The sequence below is a fragment of the Delphinus delphis genome, chromosome 2 (genome assembly GCF_949987515.2).
Source record: "Delphinus delphis chromosome 2, mDelDel1.2, whole genome shotgun sequence".
Classification (NCBI taxonomy): domain Eukaryota; kingdom Metazoa; phylum Chordata; class Mammalia; order Artiodactyla; family Delphinidae; genus Delphinus; species Delphinus delphis.
This window is the reverse complement of record NC_082684.1, coordinates 124,915,268-124,937,047: the sequence shown is the minus strand read 5'-3', so window position 1 is coordinate 124,937,047 and position 21,780 is coordinate 124,915,268. Positions and strand designations below refer to the sequence as shown.

The 21,780-nt window shown below is 43.6% G+C and overlaps 1 protein-coding gene across 1 annotated transcript in view; it reads left to right on the top strand.

Moving 5' to 3' along the window:
- Positions 1 to 17,086, top strand: part of LOC132419772 (neuronal acetylcholine receptor subunit alpha-7) — a 125,315-nt gene extending 108,229 nt beyond the window's left edge. The window contains exons 6-10 of the mRNA XM_060003660.1: positions 124 to 291; positions 1,260 to 1,454; positions 3,064 to 3,150; positions 6,662 to 6,771; positions 12,420 to 17,086. Coding sequence (XP_059859643.1) covers positions 124 to 291; positions 1,260 to 1,454; positions 3,064 to 3,150; positions 6,662 to 6,771; positions 12,420 to 12,938 — 1,079 coding nt within the window. The 3' untranslated portion in view covers positions 12,939 to 17,086. The remainder of the gene's footprint in view (positions 1 to 123; positions 292 to 1,259; positions 1,455 to 3,063; positions 3,151 to 6,661; positions 6,772 to 12,419) is intronic.
- The last annotated feature ends 4,694 nt before the right edge of the window (positions 17,087 to 21,780 follow it).

The following is a 21,780-nucleotide window of genomic DNA, read 5'->3' as shown; positions in this document are numbered from 1 at the left end:
GCCCCCGTACTGTTCCCATAGTGGCTGCACCAATTTACATTCCTACCAACTGTGTGAGACTGCTGTGTGTTTAAAGCAGGTCTCAGCCAGCTTTCATCTTGGTTTGTCTCATTGCCCATGTAGGCATCTTCAAGAGCTCCTGCTACATTGATGTGCGATGGTTCCCCTTTGATGTGCAGCAGTGCAAACTGAAGTTTGGGTCCTGGTCTTATGGAGGGTGGTCCTTGGATCTGCAGATGCAGGAGGCAGACATCAGCGGCTATATCCCAAATGGAGAATGGGACCTTGTGGGTAAGCCCAGCAAAGACGTGATACTGGCAACATAGAAGGAAGCTGCTTTATTACTGTGCTGGCTTAAAAAGTTTGGGATTTTCCACTCTGCTTTTCAGCATGAGCAGTTATTGAACCCTGCAGCATTCTCCATGATTTACTGAGAGCTCTAGGATGAGAAACAAAAAACAATGAGAAAATTCAGTGCTTTCCATAAGGAACTTGCAGTTATGGTAAGGTCAGTGCTAGTATGGGCATCTCTACATTATTCAAATCTGCTTCATCCCTAAAATCAGGTGGAACAGCAAATTGCAGTTTATGGGAACCTATATTTGATGATTTTAAATAGAAAACAATAATTACATTTATAATGGTGTCGAGTTTACAGTGTATTATTTATAATCATGGTGTCTTAGTCCGTTCAGGCTGCTATAACAGAATGCCATAGACTGGGTAGCTTATAAACAACAGACAGTTATTTCTCATAGTTTGGAGGCTGGGAGTCCAAGATCAAGGTGCTGGCAGACTCAGCGTCTGGTGAGGACCTGCTTCCTGGTTCACAGACAGCTGTCTTCAGGCCGTGTCCTCACATGGCAGCAGGAATAGGGGAGCTCTCTGGGGTCCCTTTTATAAGGGCACTAATTCCATTCCCAAGGGCTCCCCCTCATGACCTAATCACCTCCCAAAGGCCTCACCTCCAAATAACCATCACTGTGGAGGTTAGGATTTCAACATATGAACCTTGCAGGGGACACATTCAGTCTAGAGCACATGTAATTTGAATACATAAAAAACCTGCCAATTTGTTCAAATATCACTAAGATACCCTTAAATAAATCTATAATAAACCTAAAGCATTTTTTCAGACAACAATTAGCCAGTGTTTTGCACTTAACAAATTCCATGGCTCTGTGTGTGTGTTATAACCCCTTAAAATAAACTGCATCCTTTTATTCAACGGTGGTTCCTTTCTTCCCCTGGAACCGAAGGGATCCCTGGCAAGCGGAGTGAGAAGTTCTATGAGTGCTGCAAAGAGCCGTACCCGGATGTGACCTTCACTGTCACCATCCGCCGCAGGACCCTCTACTATGGCCTCAACCTTCTCATTCCCTGTGTGCTCATCTCTGCCCTGGCCCTCCTCGTGTTCTTGCTCCCTGCGGACTCTGGGGAGAAAATCTCCCTGGGTGAGTACCGGGTCTGAGCTGGGATGGGAGGGCCCTGCCTTGAGGGTGGCAGTCTGGGCTCTAGGTGCAGAGATGTCCAGGGCCCACTCCATGCATCCCAGCCCAGGGTGGCTCCCTGACACCACAGCCCACTGTGCAGGATGGCCAGGCCCTCTTGAGATTCCACAGGCTCCTCTGATCCTGAAGAGAGGATGGGGATGCCCAGGGAAGAACCAATTCTTCCCTGAGGGGCCTGTACCTTCTCCGCTTCTGCCACCCCACCCCACCCCTTGGTGGCAACCAGCTGGAATTCATTGTGGACAGGACACAGTTTAGTTTAATATAGTATCAGCTTGCATCTATATATGGCCACACACAGTGTAATTCCTGATTATTCTCCAATAGGAAGATAAGAAAACTATGATTTAGATTGGTGAAATGAGCTCCTCAGCATCTCAGAGAGTTACTAAAGATCCTATTTGGTACACATAGAAATCATTCTCAAACCTAGAACTTCTGACTGTGAGTGTCAACTGAAAAAAAATGTTCAACCGAAAAGTTAAGAATTATGTTCTATTTGGTGGACTTTCTGAGGACTTCAAGCCTGAGACATAGCATCTCAGATAGTTCTAGGGACGGCTCTGAAGAGGGAAGGGAGGAGCCAGGGTATATGGGAGTTTCTGCCACAAAGACCAGGTAGTCAAAACATCAAAAGATTACTGTTGATTAAAGAAAACCAAAGGGCTTCCCTGGTGGCGCAGTGATTGAGAGTCTGCCTGCCGATGCAGGGGACGTGGGTTCGTGCCCTGGTCTGGGAGGATCCCACGTGCCATGGAGCGGCTGGGCCAGTGGGCCACGGCTGCTGAGCCTGCACGTCTGGAGCCTGTGCTCCGGGATGGGAGAGGCCACAGCAGTGAGAGGTCCATGTACCGCAAAAAAAAAAAAAAAAAAAAAAAGAAAACCAAACACCTCAAGTTAATGAATTTAGTGCTTTTCTGTGTATGGGAAGATGCAAGAGTCTGGGCTCACTGAAATCACTCCTTTGATATGCACCTCAGCTCTCTGGGGCCAGTATCCTGTGTTTTCTCATCCTGAGTCCCCTCAGGGTGCCCCACTGGGGAGGCTGTAATGTGATGGCTTGATGGCTGCAACATCCTTTGTTTACTGATATGGCAGGTGATATTTTTCATTCATACAAGAGCCTCAGGCACATTAAATGACCTATCCAAGGTCACACAGCTAGTAAGTAGAAAAGTCAAGAACAAAAGCCAGGTCTTCAAACTGTATGTTTTCTTTTTCCTGCTACATGAAACTACCTCTCGATACTAATGTAATAAAGAAAATGAGAGATACATGTGCTGAGGTCAATGATTTATTTTGAGTTGTTTTTCTAAAGTTCTGGCTCCTAAGTTTGTTTTCCCAGGGACTCCTCTGGGACTCCAGTAAATGGCACAGACTGTCCCCAGAAAGATGCCCATTCCCATCAATATAGAAAACCGTGCATTTGGTTTCAGGAATGTCATGGCCACCACCATCCCTCCCTCCACACCTCCTTTGACTCTTGGGCTGGATGGAGTTCAGGCCTTACCATCTGTTCTGTCTCAGGGACCACTGTATGTCTCTGTTCCAGGGATCACAGTTTTACTCTCTCTTACCGTCTTCATGCTGCTGGTGGCTGAGATCATGCCTGCGACCTCTGACTCAGTGCCCTTGATAGGTAAGCAAGCATCCAGCTCCTCTAAAGACATGGGCTTAGAGAGTGCCTGGGATTTTGCAGCACAGGCAGGGAGCAGAAACGTGTCCCGCAGGAGACTGGAGAGCTGCATGGCCCCCCTTTTCTGCTGTGAGGAGATGACTTGCTGTAACTACTCAGAGTTGACCCATGGCCTCTGCTTACGTGGCACATAGAAGGGGAGGGGGAGTCTGGCTTCGTGGTTTGGCCTTGAGATGCAGAAATGCCCCCTTTTCTCCGAGCACAATGCCCCCCTCACACTTGTTATGGAGCCAGAGATTTTTACCATTAAAGATGCATTATTTTAGCTTGAGTCACTGTTTTTCCACAAATTATTTGTTACACGTTAACTCTCAGCCATTGTTTCTTGAGATAACGCGATGTCTCTGTAGAAAGTTAATGATTGTGAGGGAAGGTGAACAGGACAAATATGTTTTGGCCACATGTTGGGCTGCAACTCGCAGGCCTGCAAGCCCTATACTTGCCCAGACTCAAGACTGAAGAAAGAGTCCAGAGACAGGACATCAGTTGTTTGGTAGATGGGAGATCTTACGCATCTGAAGCAAAAGGGTCCTGGAGTGACACCCCACCAGTTATCTAGGGGAATTGAAGTCAGATTGGCCCATCGGTTACCAGGGAAACCAGCAGAGGGGCACAGCCCTCTTAGCCCCTTGGGCTAAGTACCTTCAAGGGGCGGAGGTCTTCCCTTTGTTAAACTATCAAAGGGGAGCCATTCTGAACTAAAGATTAAACAATCACTAGCTTCGGGGCAGCGGGACAAGGATGTAGGTATTTACTCTTTAGGCTCTGCAATTAGCAGGGAAAGTCAGTCATGTGAGTAGGGTGTAGGTGAAACAGGGACTGGTCCAGCAGGGGATGCACAAACCACACACAAAGGCAGGTGTAAGGATGACCTTCTGCCCAAGGAAGGATGACAGAGACAGGAGGCAGCCTCACCTGTTGCTGTGAACCTCCCTGGACTGGACTGGAATTAGCAGGAGTGTGCCGAGGGGTGCTCAGTGGCCCAGAGGTTAGGACCCAGTACCCTGGCCACTGCAGCCAGGGTTCTATTCCTGGTCAGGGAACCAGACCTCCAAGCCAGTTGTGAGGACAGGAAGCAAACATTCTGCCAATAGATATTAGTTTTAATGAGAGTCCCCACTCCCATTTGGCGGTGGAGGTCAGAAACAGGAAAGCAGTATACGGGTGGCAATCCTGTGTGGTTAACCAGGGGTAAGTAGGAGTGGGGTGCCTTACACGATATCGCCAGGCTTCACGAATTAAGAAGCCAAGGCCCTTCTTATTGGAGGTTTCTGGATGTGTAATATTTTGACCAGACAGACTGTTGGTATAAAAAGCCTCTGAGGGTGTCGTATTTCTCTCCGTACCATCCTGGAAGCAAGGAACCTTCTTTCAACCTGACATTCTGACCCCATCCTTTCTACCTTCTAGCACAATGCTTTCAATAGAGACCTGCAGCAGAAACCACCCTTAAAGGGGCAGTCGGCAGACCCTGTTGTGTCTGATGAACCCACAGGCTTGGTTGGTGCATAGCCCACATCTAGAAGGATGGGATGCTGTTGGCCTTTGACCTCTGTTGTTGAGATTTCAGCTGTGGGATCCAGTCCGCCTGGATCCCTCCATAGGTCATTGTATTAGTCTGCTAAGGCTACCACAATAAAATTCCACAGACTGGGTGCCTTACACAGGAAAAATTTATGTGCTCACAGTTTTGGAGGCTGGAACCTCCAACCGGCAGGGTTGGTTTCTCCTGAGGTCTCTTTCTTTCTCTTGCAGATGGGCACCCTCTGCTGTGTCCCCACATGGTCTTTCCTTTGTATCTTCACATCCCTGTGCCTCCTTGTGTGTCCAAATTTCCCCTTCTTATAATAAGGACACCAGTCAGATTGGACCAGGTGCCACACTAACAATCTCATTTTAACTTAATTCCCTCTTTAAATGCCCTCTCTTCAAACACAGTCACATTCTAAGGTACTTGGGGTTTACAGCTTCAACATATAAATTTTAGGGGGACAGAGTATGCAGCCCATAACAGTCACAGTTTGGTTCCCCCTCCCTTCCCTCCCCAGAGGTCCCTGATGCTGATGATAAGTCTGGTAGCTCCTTGTAGGTTCCTCTTGGTCTCCCTGGGAGAGCAATGAGTTCCTGCCTGCCTGGAGGGCAGGAGGTGTTTTTAACCAAGTGTGTGGCTGCACACTTAGCCTCGTACCAGGATGCTTTCTTTAAGGGCCCAGCCCCTTGGTGGTTGGCCACACTGAGGCTTTGTTTGTTTGTTTGCATTTATGTTAGGATAATTTATTCTGTGGCTTAGAGAGGCATTGTGTGTATATATATTTTGTTTTGTTATTTTTTAATACTCTTTTTATACTTGAATCCATCTTTGCTTCTAATCCCTTTTTATTTTATTTATTTATTTTATTGATTTACAATGTTGTGTTGGTTTCAGGTGTACAGCCTGATTCTTTTCCCTTATAGGTTTTTACAAATAACCTACAATTATTACAAAATATTGAGTATTGTTCCCTGTATAATACAGTAGGTCCTTGTTAGTTATCTATTTTATATATAGTCGTGTGTATGTTAATCCCAACCTCCTAATTTATGCCTCCCCCACACTGAAGGTTTACTAATCAGAGTTGGAAATTAAGGAATGCCCACCCATGCCAGCTTTCTCCTATACCCTTGGCCCATAAAATTGCTAATCCTTGTGCAAACCCTGCAGAGAAGGCATTTCCATCCCTGTTATACTGGTGAAGAAGCTGAGGCCCAGAGAGGCTGAGTGGTCTGTCCAGGCTCACAGACGGCCGCCAGTGGACTGGGGGGGAAACTCCATGCTGCTTCTCACCTGGTCCAAGGTGGAGAAATGCATCCTTGCCCATCAGAGCTGAAGCTGATGTTCTCAGCCTGAAAAGACACTGCAGCTGACCTCTTCTTCCGGCTGCACAGCTGGCACTCCCCACCCCTGTGGCTCTCAGTAAGTAGATGGGGGCAGACTCTATCATTAGTAGAGTCATTTTCCAGGTCTGATAAGTCAGCCAGTGGCACCCGGGTCTGCCCTTGCTAGATCCCCGAAGCCTGTCCGTGGCCTGCCGTCATCACAGTGGTGATCACACCCTCTGTGCCAGGTGGTTTCAGTTCTGACAATGGTGCTTTCTCATCGGACAACCTTATCACCATCCTGTGAGGTGCAGTTAGCTTTCACTGAAGGGTGAGGCAGGCAGGGTTCCCAGCAGTGCAGTCAGCTGGTGAGGCCGCTCAGCAGGGTGGGAGGAGGAGGTCTGTGCGCTCTGGATTGGCATCTGCCCACCAGGAATGTGCGTGGTGGGCTACAGGCCTGGAGGAGGTCCTGCTCTGCTCTTGGGCATTGCTCCCCAGCCCCTGGTGGTCAAGACACAGTCTGGGTCCCCTGCACTGTGCCATGGTGACACGCTGTGACCTAGGCCCCAGGTCTCCCCTGCATCTGCTCTCTCTGCAGCCCAGTACTTTGCTAGCACCATGATCATCGTGGGCCTCTCCGTGGTCGTCACAGTGATCGTGCTACAGTACCACCACCACGACCCCGACGGTGGCAAGATGCCCAAGTGGGTGAGTTCCTCCCCAGCTCCTCCACCAGAGGGGGGGGTCAGGGCCCCTCCCCAGAGGAGGCTCCGAGGATGACTTATCTATTTTAAAAATCCCACAAACAGCTAGCATTCCTAAACAAAAAGCTGCAATTTCTTACCTGTCTGCATATCTCTGCTTCCAGGGCAGTATGGTGAATGCTCTTAGGGTCCCATGGGGCTGTCCTTACAATCTGATATCCCAGAGCAGGGCTCAGGTCGAACACTCTGCACCTTTCAGTGGACAGTGTTTCTAAACCTCCTTTTTGCACGTACACTGTTAGAAGCAACACACAAGATGAGCACACAGCTGCTGGTTGGATCTTCAAAACAGAACGGGGAGGGAAAAGAGTAAGAAATAGAGTGAACAGTGTACAAATATATACAATCAGTTGTCAATGAAAATAATCAATAAACTATCAATAAGAAGAATAGAAAAGAGTTTTATTTGAGTCAAACTGAGGACTAGCCTGGAAGCCGGCTTCCCAGATTAATCTGAGAAGCTGCTCTGGAGAAGCAGGGTTTTCAGCACAGTTTTATATCCTGTCAGAACAAAGAACATGAAATGAGTCGGGGTTACATTTCTTCAAGGTAAACAAAACAAAACAAAACAAAAACACAGATTAGCACATACATGGCAAGTCGGCATGGCCTTGGCGCCTGAGAAGGGAGTCTTATCATTGGAGGACCAGCATTGGTGTTCCAGGAAGAGAGGCATTTAATCTTTATTTTTATTATGGACATTCTTTACTTCTGGTCAATGTGCCCTTTTCTCTAATAATTAAAGCAGATGTCTGTTTGATAGGCCACAAACAGGCTCTTTTAGTTAGCATCAAATTCAAGTTAACTCATGTATAAGCCAGAATGACTTCCCTATATCTCAGTATGTGTAACTTTCTTTTATCACAATACACATAGGAAAGTGATTTAGCCAAAAGCCTATAAAATAAAGGTGTAAGTAGTTAACAGTGGGGAAGGAGGATGCGATAAAAGGAAATGGATGGATGGGACTTCCCTGGTGGTCCAATGGATAAGACTCTGTGCTCCCAGTGCAGGGGCCCGGGTTTGATCCCTGGTCAGGGAACTAGATCCCACATGCCGCAACTAAGAGTTCGCATGCCACAACTCAAGATCCTGCACACGGCAAAGAATATCCTGAGTTCTGCAACTATGACCTGGCGCAGCTAAATAAATAAATAAATATTAAAAAATAAAAAGGAAATGGATGGTAAATAAATGTTTGTCATCTGAGCCCAGGTCAGGCCACGTGGTCCCAGTGCCTCCCAGCACTGATGTGTTGTGACGTGTGCTGATGCTTCCCCAGCCATGGGCCGTGCTCCATTGGAGTCCAATGTCCAAAGCTCTACACCACCCTCGCCGGGCTCTTGGGAAACTTTGCCTGGGGGACAAGCAGGGCCTGGACTTTCCCCGCCTCACTTGGTGTGACCAAACCCCCGGCAGGGCAGAGCTGCCCCCCCACCCCTCACCCCACTTCTTACTTGGGCCCCACAAACCCTCCAGTCTTCCCATTGAGAGAGCATGGCTTAGGGACAGTTGGGAGCTAAAGAAGCCCTCTCATGCCAAAACAAGCCTGTCTTTGCAGACTCATAAATCTTGCCTCCAAGTTCCGAGTCAATTTAGGACTCACCAGTGCACTAAATGTAACTGCAAGATGTAAGATGCATTCCCTTAATATCCAGGAGCAGGGAGTTCCTGGCCCTTCTAAAAATATCCATTGTGCAATAATTTACAGTTACCCAAAAATTAACTTAGGCAAGACCACTTTTTTTTTAAGAAATTGGCTTTACAGAGTGACTGCCCTTGAATTCTTTTCCACAGCAAATCCTTACACTTAATAATTCTCTTGTGTTAGCATACAGTGTTGGTCTTTCTCTTTCTGATTTACTTCACTCTGTATATATGGAATTTAAGAAAAAAAAATGTCATGAAGAACCTAGGGGTAAGACAGGAATAAAGACACAGACCTACTAGAGAATGGACTTGAGGATATGGGGAGGGGGAAGGGTAAGCTGTGACAAAGCGAGAGAGAGGCATGGACTTATATACACTACCAAGCGTAAAGTGGATAGGTAGTTGGGAAGCAGCCGCGTAGCACAGGGAGATCAGCTAGGTGGTTTGTGACCACCTAGAGGGGTGGGATAGGGAGGGTGGGAGGGAGACGCAAGAGGGAAGAGATATGGGAACATATGTATATGTATAACTGATTCACTTTGTTATAAAGCAGAAACTAACACACCATTGTAAAGCAATTATACTGCAATAAAGATGTAAAAAAATAATAGTAATAATAATTCTCTCGTGGCATCAGCAGTGGGCTCCCCAAAATGGTGCCACCTCCCACATGGGTCACATCACCACAGTCTGTGGGCTTGTTTTGAGAAGTCCCTCCCCCCTCAAAAAAAGAAGCTGAGACACGTTTGCACACGTTCACCTACATTCTCATCTGACTTCTCTATAACTCTAATATACTTTCTTGTCTATCCACCCATTTGTTTGAAATAACATTTACATGTTTCAGAAGTCAAAATCAAAGAATTATTCATGGGCTTCCCTGGTGGCGCAGTGGTTGAGAGTCCGCCTGCCGATGCAGGGGACACACGTTCGTGCCCCGGTCCGGGAGGATCCCACATGCTGCGGAGCGGCTAGGCCCGTGAGCCATGGCCGCTGAGCCTGCGTGTCCGGAGCCTGTGCTCCGCAACAGGAGAGGCCACAAGAGTGAGAGGCCCGCGTACCGCAAAAAAAAAAAAAAAAAGAATTATACATAAGGAACTCCTGCTCCCATTCCTGCCCCTCCCCCTACTTCCACCACCAATTGATAACCATTTCAATTAATTTCTTTTGCCTTCCAGTGTTTATGCAGATGCCAAAATATAAACACATATTCTTATTTCTTCTGTTTTGACTGATGTAAAGACAAGGGGATTAAGGCAGTAAGATACAAAACCATTTTTAATGACCTGGTAGCACTTTACTGTTCCAGAAAAATCTGAATTAAGAGCATATGCTGATTTTTCACCTTTCAGTGCAAGAGCACGTTAAAGCCAATGGTGCAAAGCAGATATGAAACTTGTATTTCTCTTTCAGCTTATATAACACACTGCATTTCTTTTTCTTTCCAAGTGTATATGAAACATAAGCAGCCTCCGAGGGGCTTTCATTGTGATCTGTTGCCAAGAAGAAGACCCTGCCGGTGCGGTGGCATTATGTGACATTCACACAGCCAGAAACCAAACCATAACCTAACAGCAGAGGTCACAAGCACAGTCTGAGACATGCCAAGAGGATAATCTCATCTTCTGAGATGCTTTAGCCTTGAAAGCTAATGATTTAGGCCATGAAATTCAAAATAGATTTAGCTTGAGCTATGCCCCAGGGGATGTGCAGACCCCCGCTTGGCAGGCACAGCCCTAGAGCTGACGCTCAGTTCTCCCTTCCAGACTGCCTCTGGGTTTGGACACACTCACTGCCCCATGTGCTCCCTTGAGCTCTGGCCCCAACTTTCTGGTGCCTTCTGAGTGGGGGTTTGGCTAAAGTCACAGGGGGCTTGCAGAGAACCTAGCTGACCCTTTTATAGATGAGGCTGTGGAAGTCTGAACACATTAGGTGACTCAAACTCACTGTGTGACCTTGACCCAATTTATTTGCCTCTTTGAGCCTCAGATTCTTTTTTTTTAATTTATTTTATTCAAGTATAGTTGATTTACAATGTTGTGTTAGTTTCTAGTGTACAGCAAAGTGATTCAGTTATACATATATATTCTTTTTCAGATTCTTTTCCATTATGGTTTATTACAGGATATTCAATACAGTTCCTTGTGCTATACAGTAGGACCTTGTTGTTTAACCATTCTATGTATAATGATTTGCATCTGCTCACCCCAAACTCCCCACCGCCTCCCCCTGAGCCTCAGCTTCTTTATCTGTAAAATGGGGGAATTATACTCACTTCACTGAACCCTGAGATGCCCAGGTGAGATGGCTTGTCTTGAGCCTTGTGTCCACGTGGGGCTGTGTGTTTCTGCTCCTTACTGATCCTGGAAAACAGGGTCTGCAGGCTGGCTCTTCCAGGCTCTGGAAGTATGTCCATAGGGTGTGGGCAGGATAAAAATTGCCGCCTATAATGGACAGAGGGTGATCTTTACAGCTGCTGCAAAACTGCTCTTACGCCTTCTTGTTCTTTTCATTGCTGTCTCCAGACCAGATAACTGCAGTTATCTTTGATAAGTGTCATAAAAATGGTTACCAAAAGAAGAGTGGCAGACACGAATTTCACAACTTGCTGCCTGCACTTACAGATGGGAAGCATACCTGCTACACTGCTGATGGAATTTGCCTACAATCATAAACCAAAATTCAAATCAGTATCTGGATCATTTCAGGGAAAGGGCTCACTTTTCTTGCACTTGTCTAAATAGGCTTGCAAGAATTTTTTAAAAGCTAGATTGAGGTTTCACAAGGCTCCCTTCTTTCTATTAGAAGGGAGAAACAAATCTCTCCAGCATCTTCTATGCATGCAGGTAATGTATGTTTATAAAACACTTTAGGCCAGAGGTCGGCAAACTATGGCCCTGGTGGCCAAATCCAACCTGCCAACTGCTTTTGCAAATAAAATTTTATTAGGAAAAAAAGCCTCTTTGCTCTTTTGCATGTATGGCTGATTTTGCACTATATCAGCAAAGCTAAAATATTTACTGTCTGGCCCTTTAAAGAAAGTCTGCCAACCCCAGCTTCAGACTTTTCACAGCATTTTGTCTCATATCATCTCCTTCAGTCTTCACTGCAGCCTAATGAGTTAGGTTAGAGGTTCCTAAACTCCCATGGTTCACAGCACCTTTCATGTCTCAGGGTTTTGGTGGGTTTTTTTTTCCCCACAGAGCACCTAGGACAAGAGGAATACCTAACGGTTCTATTATTTAAACAGGTCAAAACAACTTACTAAGTACTTATACCCCGACAGCTTAGCACCTGTTGGCACAGCAAACTTCTCTCATCTTGGGAGCTGCTACCCTCCTTGTCTGTTCCACGATGACTTTCTTGGCACTTGCCTTTTATCAGGACAAGTTCCAAAATCTACTTTGCAAGGATAGGACATCATGTAAGGAATGCAGTGATCTAATGTGACAGTCTGAACTGCTTCAGGCTAGGGGTGTCTGACACATGCCACAGGGTTGCCCTTGAAACTTTAACATCTCCAGGGGTGCCCTTGTGAGTTTGTCACCGCACACTGGCGTACCTCACAGGGAGTTAGAGTTGGTGGTCCCTAGTTCCAGATGAGGAAGGACCGGAGAGGGTGACTTGCTCTGTTCCCCAGCTCAGGGCTCTCTTTAGAAGACAGCCCTCTCCTCCCACACAGGCTGTCCTCCTTGAGATGGCAGTGTGCGTATAGTTCCTTCCCAGGGTGATTTTCTGTATTGCTTTGTCATTGTCTCACATTCGATTCAACCATTGTACCGCGTTGGCACTGCTTGCCTGTGTAAACTCGCCTGGGAAGGCCTGGGGACCTGTCACCCCTAGGGTCCACCCCCACGAAGTCTAGCTGGTATCACAGCATCCCCTTGGATGGATCAGCCGTGCGCCCTTCCCGGCCACCCTAACGGTGTGCTGTCTCTGCAGACGAGAGTCATCCTCCTGAACTGGTGTGCCTGGTTCCTGCGCATGAAGAGACCGGGGGAGGACAAGGTGCGGCCGGCCTGCCAGCACAAGCAGCGCCGCTGCAGCCTGGCCAGCGTGGAGATGAGCGCCATGGCGGGGCCGCCGGCTACCAACGGCAACCTGCTGTACATCGGCTTCCGTGGCCTGGACAGCGTGCACTGCGCGCCCACCCCTGACTCAGGGGTCGTGTGCGGCCGCGTGGCCTGCTCGCCCACGCACGACGAGCACCTGCTGCACTGCGGCCAGCCCTCGGAGGGGGACCCGGACCTGGCCAAGATTCTGGAGGAGGTACGCTACATCGCCCACCGCTTCCGCTGCCAGGACGAGAGCGAGGCCGTGTGCAGCGAGTGGAAGTTCGCGGCCTGTGTGGTGGACCGCCTGTGCCTCATGGCCTTCTCGGTCTTCACCATCCTCTGCACCATCGGCATCCTGATGTCGGCGCCCAACTTCGTCGAGGCTGTGTCCAAAGACTTCGCTTGACTCCGTCCTGGCTCCCAGCATGTAGGAAACGCAGAGATGGGCGATGACGTTGGCTTAGGGAGAACTTTGGGGTGCTGATTCCACAGCACCATTAAACCCGAGGACGCAGATGTACCCTATCGCTGTCATGTCGGTTTCAGTTTACTTGTTACTTTCAGTAATAGGATCTCAGCACGTTTCTGTTTAACCCTCTTTGATGGGCCACTCGATATCCTCCGAGCATCCTTACAGTCAGCAGGACCCTGGAGAGGTCGTTTTGCCCATTCTCCACTGCCTGGTGTGCCCTTCAAAGAGGTTCGGGTAGCTCAGGGCTGACTGCCAGGTGAGGCCTGGGTAGCTGGTCTGCATGCCTGCATGTCACTTGCTGTGAGGGCTTACATGAAAATTCATATCTGCTTTGCCTGTGTACAAATCTAGATTGAAGCTAATCATCATAATAAACCACACTCAGTAAATCCATCAGATAATTGGCTGACGAAACAAAACTAAACTAAAACTTAAAACCCAACTGCTTGATTTTTCTTCAATTCAGGCTTTAATTTTCTCTACCAAAGACAGTTGGTAGAGAGAAACAGTTTTATGCTGTGTCTACATTTAAAAAAAGAGACAGTAATAGTTCGTCTTGTAAATTACACTTTTTGCCAGCCTACCCTGTGAGGGGAACCAGGAGGGACACAGGTGTGTGTTGATTCTGAACCAGGGCCAGACCCAGTCAAGTTAAGGGGATTTCTGTAGATCCCAGGCACTCCCAAGCTTTCTGTGCTGCCCCCAGACACTGGCAGGTTGAGTCGGTCTGTTCTAGTTGACAAAGCCCAAAGGACAAGTAGAATTCTATTAGAATTACCACCCAATGTAATAGTAGCTGAAGCTGATTTAAACCATCTATGTGTTTGTTTGTTTTTTTAATGTAAGTAATAGCTGAAGCTAAATTAAACCATATGTGTTTTTTTTTTTTTTAAATAATGCATTAGACACTTCACATGTATTGGAGTTGATTAGCCTTACAAATTTGTGGATACATACAGATGCACAACATGAAGTCACCAAAGTATTCTATGCCTTTTCTCCATGTGTCAGGGCCAAGGGGCAGGGGTTTGGGCCTCTTCTGGCTCCCTCTGTGGCAGGAACTGGGGAGGGGGTGGCATGGCTGATGGCTTTCCTGAATGGCAGGCCAGTGGTGGTTAGCAGGAGGGGCTTACAGACTAACAGTGGCTGCACACCCAGTAATTCCAGTTTCTGGTTTGGGGGGGATCTGCTTTCCCACAGTTCACACACACAGCTTCAGCCCAGAGAGCTGGCTGAATGGGTGGATTCACTGGAGATGTGTGCTTTGAAAGCTTGGGAAATTTTTATTTTAAATCCAGGTGGTGATGCAGTTCTCCACTGAGATTGTCTAGCTGACAATCATCCCTTTGCTTCTCCCATCCTTACTGTTTAATGTGATCAGAGGAAGACATAAGACACTCTCTCCTGTTCTGTTGTTTCATCTAGTAACTCTCAAAGCTCAAAACTGCAGAAGGTGTCTGAGCTCCTGGGGATCTTTAATTTGCTTCTAACCCCTGAAATGGATACATCATGAGGGAAGATTTGATTTTCAGAGCAAAAGAAATGGCATGCACTTCTTCAGCCATTTATTTCGCTCATTTCTGGGTGGATCTGTGTGCACTGAAGAAGATGGAGGCTTGTGTATGGTGTGTGTGTATGTGTGAGAACACGTGTGTGTGAGCACCTTCAGAAAAGGCCCCTGGTTTACAGCAAGAAGGCTGATAAATAAGGGCATTCCAGCAACATACCATTTGGAGCAGGGTCGTCCTCAGAGTACACTCATTCTATGTGAAGTGGACAAAAAATGCACAATCATTTTTTTTTTTTTTTGTCTATTAAAGTGTCTTTAGAAACAACTAGAAGTGTTTTGGTATATAAAGAGAGTGCTTCATTTCTCATTGCTATTCGAAGTTGATCCCTACTACATTTTCCTTTAATAAAAAACCTTTTTGGTTTTGTATTTTATACAGAAAAACGTAAAAGGGCAAACAAAAGGGGTTTGTATTTTGACTGCCCAAATAACTACTCTGCGATTTAAAAAGTAGTAATAAGGAAAAGATGCACACATAGGAAGACAAGTGTGAAAGGCTGAAAATAAGCCCCCACCCACCCCAGCCCCTGCCGTCTCTCCTCACAGGGGACCATCAGTGAGCTTCTGGGGAGGGATGGGCATTTCCAGAAAAAAAGGAAGGGAGAGAGGCTGAGCAGGGACGAAGAGGATGTGGAGAGACACCTTCCTTTTTTGTCTGTTTCTAGCGCCCTGCACTTTGCTTTTTTCACTTGGTGTTAAGAGATCTTTCCATAACAACATATAAAGATCTACCTCATTCTTAATAGCTGCTTAGTGTTCCATTGTCCCCGTGCACTATAATTTCTTTGATTAGTCTTTTATTAGTGAACCTATAGAGTATTTCCTGCCTTTATTTTTATACACAGATCTAAAATTAGCATCCTTGTACTTATATCATGGCATACTTTTGTGACTGTATCTTGATATCAATTCCAACTTGAAAATGGAGTTGCTGGATTTAAGGTTATGTGCATTTAACACTTTTGTCAATATTGCCGGATTATTCTTCAAAAATTGACCCATGGCTACACTTAAGAGTATAATGAAAAGGTCGACTTCTCAGTTTTCTGGAACAACTTTTTTTTTCCAGTCTGGTGAAAAATGATATTACAGTATCATTCTGATTTAGTTCACTTTATTAGGAGTGAAGTTGAACATCTTTTCAAATGTTTCCTGGTAATTTTTTGGTAAATTTGTGTCCTTTACACAATTTTGGCTTTTTCTTAATTAATTTGGCTGTGTATTTTGAAACCTTTCTGTCTTATGTCTTGAAATATTTTTGTCTTTTGACGTTCTCTATTGATTTGCTTATTAATGGTCATATATATATGTGTATATATATATATATATATAAAGTTTAAAGTTTTATGTTGTCAACTTACCCATATTTTCCTTGTTAGATGCCAGAATTTGTTTCCAGTTCTAAAAGACCTTTCTCATTCTGAGATTATAAATAAATTTACTCATATTTTCTTCTAAATTCTTATGGTTTCATCTGTTTATCTTTACATCTTCTAACTCCCAGGAATTCATTTATTGCAGGAAATGGAGGTAAAGATGTGTTTTTATTCCCTCAAAATGGTTGGTCAGTTGTGCCAGCAAAATACATGACAGTGCATTCTGGTATGTAATTGTTTTTTCCCCATTTGTTCAAAATGACACCTTATCTGTAAACTAAATTCCTCCAAGTGTTTGGGTCTACTTCTGTTTTATTGATTTGTCTCCCTATGAATTCCTTGAATTTCTGAGGCTTCATTCCAATTAATATAAAATATTCATATTATTTCATAATTCATAAAATTACATATTAATGTAAACATTTCAATCAAGGCTCTTCTCTACACTCTCTCCCTCTCTTCCTCTCTCTCTTTTTTTCTGTAACTCTTTCTTTCTCATAAACACACACACAACTTTTTAAAGAATTGGGATCACAATGAATTTCTAGATTGTCCTCCTATCGAAGAATACTGCAATCCAGGCTTGTATTCAAATCTAATTTTATATCACTTGTAGAGTTTTATGGTTTCAGATAGGTCCTACGAATTTGTTATTGTCTATTTCTAGATGTCATTTGACTACCATTTTTAATGCAATGAGTTTTTGCATTTTGTATTCTCACTGAATATATAGGAAAGTAGTCGATTTTGCATATCAGTGTTATAATCAAACACCCTAACTATGATTTCTTACTGTTTCTAAGATTTTCTTTTGCCTCCCCCTTTCCACTAATTTCCCTTATTTCTTTCTCTTAGCCAACTGCATTTGAGAACAGTGTTAAATAATAGTGACTCAGGTGGCATACCTGTCTTGTTCCTGACATCAATGGGATGGTTTAATGTCTCACTGTTTAACTTGTATGAAGACATGTATTTTCCTTGTCATAATAAAAAGTATCTGTGTATTCTCAAACTATTAAGGCTTTCTGGGGAAATGTAGATGTTAGTTTTTTGTCACAGCCTTCTCAGTATCCATGGAGATAATCAGAAGGGTTTCCGCTTTGCTCTAGTAGTATGTTGTATATTAATAGATTGCTTCAGACCAAACTACTATTATGTTCCTGAGATGATCTCTACTTACGATTTTTGCTATCAATTTCATATATGAGATGAATCATTCTGCAGCTTGCTTTGTGTGCAAAACCAAAAGAAACCAAAGAACGCTCTATATTCTGCAACCATTTACTTGGTTTTAGAATCATCTTCTACTTAAGTATCAAATGTCTCACCAGGGCTGGGGGCTGTCTGGGAATACACTGGGGTGCTTCTGAATTTCTCCCACTGGGCACGGTAGGTCCTAGGGCACTTCTGGAGTCAATTTTAGTTACATATTTTTTAAGAAAATTAATTTTAATCCAATTTTCAGTATATTTATGTAGTTTTGCAATATGGGAACTTAGGATTTTAAAATTTCCTCTATATTCATAATTATGTCTCCATTTTTCATTTCTAATTGTGTGCATTTCTCCATTTGTCTCTATTGATTTGACTCACCAAGGATTTTATTTTTCTATATTTTCAGACACTGAAACCTTAGACTTATTCATCAGTTCGGGGACATGGCTGCAGACCCTGTTGCCCCTGGGCTGATGCAACCCTTCCTGGGATAGCAGGCAAGCAGTACAGGGGGAGCCACAGCAGGGCTCCGGCACCAGGACTGCAGCTTCCCTTGGCAATGAGAGCCAGAGGGTCAAACCAGGCCAGGCAGTGGGGATGTGTCCGACGAGGCTGGTCATGTGACCCCTGTGATCACAGTTAGTTGGAGAACAGACCCACCGAAGCTTTAACCAGAAGCTGTCTTGAGGCTCTGGACTCCCGGAAGCAATCCTTTCTCACATAATAATTTCTGTTCCCTGGTTACTTTGTTCTTTCTGGCCCAAACCTTCCTTTCCAGCCCAATCCTTCTTAGACCTGACCTTACTGCTCCTGGCTCCTTTTCAAATTATCACTTACTTCATTTGCATGTAGGTTTGTCTTTTTAATATCAGAGCTTATCATGCGATGGGGACTGTCTGCAGTTTCAGGCTTTCTGAACTCTTGTGGTCAAATCTTGCTGAGTCCGCAGTACACCCCACTTGGGGAATCACAGGAATGCAAAACATTCTAGCATTCTGCCCTGTTCTTTGCCCTTTCTAGTCTGTCTCTCCAATGTCTCATTTAAAAATTTACATTCTTTCCTAATTTTTTTCTTGCTAGAGCCTTATTGCCAGTCTCTCCTCTGCTGTGTTAGACTTCTGTAATTGTACCTTCTGACAAATACTGCCCATCAACAAATTCTGCTGTTGTATTTCTTAAATTTCTGCCTTGATTTTTAATATTTCAGTCCTCCTCTACTCTTATTTTTGTATTTTTTATTTTTAAGGCTTTATTTTTTAGAGCAGTTATAGATCCACAGCAAAATTGAGGAAGGTATGGAGATTTCCCAGGTACTCCCTGCCCCCCGCATGCCTACCCTCCCTCATGATGGACATTTGTTACAAGTGATGAATCTACACATAGTTATCAACCAAAGTCCATAGTTTACACAAGGGTTCACTCTTGATGTTGTGCATTCCGTGAGTTTGGACAAATGTATAAACATGTGTACCCAGCGTTATAGTATCATACAGAGTAGTTTCACTGCCCTAAAAATCATCTGTGCTCCCATCTATTCATTCCCCAGCCCCTGGCAATGATGGATCTTGTCACTGTCTCCATAGTTTTGCCTTGTCTGGAAAGTCATATAGTTGGAATCACAAAGTATATGGCCTTTTCAGATTGACTTCTTTCACTTAATAATATGCATTTAAGGTTCCCCAGTGTCTTTTCATGGCTTGATAGCTCATTTTTTTTTTTAGCACTGAGTAACAGTTCATTATCTGTATCATCTATTTCATGATACGGATCTTTGCTCCTTTTCTAATTATTATTTACTATATTTACATGTGGGTTTGACTTTTTAATATCAGAGCTTATCATAAACATCTGCTATAAACATCTGCATGCAGATTTTTGTCTGGATAAAAGTTTTCAACCCCTTTTAGTAAATACCAAGGGGTGTGATTACTAGATTGTATGGTAAAACTATGTTTAGTTTTTAAAGTAACTGTCTTCCAAAGTGGCTGTACCATTTTGCATTCCCACTCGTAATAAAAGACAGTTCCTGTTTCTTCCCTTCCTTGCCAGTATTTGGGGTTGTCCATCTAACAGATTTTGGCCATCTAATAGGTATGTACTAGTATCTCGTTGTTTTAATTTTAATTTCCCTGATGGCATATGATGTAGAGCATCTTTTCATATGCTTATTTGCCATCTATATATCTTCTTTGACAGGGTGTTTGTTAAGGTCTTTGGCCCATCTTTTAAATCAGGTTGTTTGTTTTCTTATTGTTGGGTTTTAAGAGTTCTTTGTATATATTGGATAACAATCCTTTATCAGATGTGTCTTTTTCAAATATTTTCTCCTAATCTGTGACTTGTCTTTTCATTTTCTTGGTATTGTCTTTCAAAGAGCAGAAGTTTTGCCTTTAAATAAAGTCTAGTCTATTATTTCTTTCTTTCACGGACATGCCTTTGCTGTTGTATCTAAAAAGTCATCTCCATACCCAAGGTCGTCTAGACTTTCTCTTGTTATCTCCCAGGAGTTACATAATTCTGTGTTTCAGAGTTAGGTCTGTGATCCACTTTGAGGTAATTTTTTGGACAGTATATACTCTGTGTCTAGATTTATTTATTTATTTTTGCATGTGGATGTTTAGTTGCTCCAGCATTATTTGTTGAATAAATTATCCTTTCTCCATTGAACTGACTTTGCTTCTTTTCAAGAATCAGTTGACTATATTTATGTGAGTCTATTTCCGGGCTCTTTATTGTCTCCCATCGGGTACCATCTGGGTTCTCTATTCTGCTCTATTTGTCTATTCTTTTGTTAATACTACATTGTCATGATTACTATAGATCTATAGTAAGTCTTGAAGTCAAACCCCTATTCAAAAATATGTTATATATGTTTTTGAATTGTGGTAAAATATACAGAACATAAAATTTACCATCTTTAAGTGTACAGTTTGGTGGCATTAATTGCATTCATATTTTTGTACAACCATCACCACCGTCCATCACCAGAACTCTTTTCATCTTGCAAAATTGAACTCTGTATGCATTAAACACTAATTCCCCATTTCCCATCCCCCAGACCCTGGCAACCACAATTCTACTCTGTCTCTATGAATTTGATTACTCCAGGTACCTCACATCAGTGGAATCATGCAGGATTTATCATTCTGTGATTGGCTTATTTCACTTTGCATAAGGCCCTCAAGCTTCATCCAAGTGGGTGCTCCTCTTCTGCTTTTACTGTTTACTTTATTGTTGTTGTGGTTCTAACTTATGCAGTTGATACCTAGTTCATTTATCTCCATTTATTCTGATTTAATCGTATAAGTACTTTTGACTCTGAATTTTCTTCTCATTAGAGCTTTAACAGCAACCTATATGTTTTGATATGTAGCGTTTTTATCTTCACTTTCTAAATATTCTATAAATTCAGTTTTGAAATATTCTTTGAACTGATATTTTTTGAATATTTGAAAATTTCCCAAATTTTTAAAAGTTAAAAATTAATTTCCTATTGTATTACGTTGTGCTTTGAGCACCATGTATTCTGTACTACTTCTAATATTTATAATTTATTGATGTATATTTTGAGTTTTTTAATATAATCATTTTGTGCAAATGAGCACTTCCCAGAGTATGGCCTGGAGTTCTGGCCTTTGAGACTGACCAGTGGGAGCCAGGCAGGAGGGACTACACTCCTTACTAGCAGTATTTCTCCTTTAGTTTTCCTTCCTTTTACTATATGACATTTAACAATTGATATCATTTGTTGATTCTATATTTTCCTTGAATTCACACTTTAAAATCAGGGCCCCAGATTTTTTTTCTGAGCTTATGCCTAGTATATCCTTAACCATAATTTTATTTTTAACCTTTTTTGAGTCACTTTGTGATAAGTTTGTCTTGAATATGCATTTACATTTTAATATAACTGCTATGTTTGGTTCTAATATCATTTTTCCTTAAATAATTTCTGGGTATGAAGTTCATATTTCTTTTGCATCTTATGTTTTCGGTTTTCTTTCTTTTTCCTCCTTTGGTGTATATGTATTCCTTTTGTTAAAATGGAAGACATTATAGGTATGTGTTTCAAGTGGTCACCTATATACTTTTACATAATATAATCAAACCTTTATTTCATGATTAATCAACCTGAACCTGTTCTCAGTGTTTCCACATGTTCTGAAATGGTGAGTTTTTGGTCCACTGTTTGTTTCCAAAGCTCTGCAACTTACCACTTATTTTATTTGTCCATCCTGTCTTTTAGCACTTATTTTATATAAATCAAGTTCTCATTCTCATACAACATTTTGGAGAATTTTCTTCTGTTTGTTTGGTTCTTCCTTTGCAGAAGGGGAACTTCCCATCTCTGCCACATGCCAGGGTCCACACTTTCTCTTCTGTTCTCCCGTGGTGTGTTTGAGTGAATGCCTTCCCATTTATGTTCATCTTGCTTCTGCTTATTGGGCAGCTCTGTGCGGACCTTCTTTTTCCTCTAAGAGAAGGTCTCTGAACCTCTTCCCAAATTCTCTATCCTCCCATTCAAGCTGGAGATGAAGGCTCAGACCTCCCTCTTCTTTCTGCTCTTTTGCCCTGAGGTTCTGGAAGGAAGGTTGGAGGATTTGGGTTTGTATGT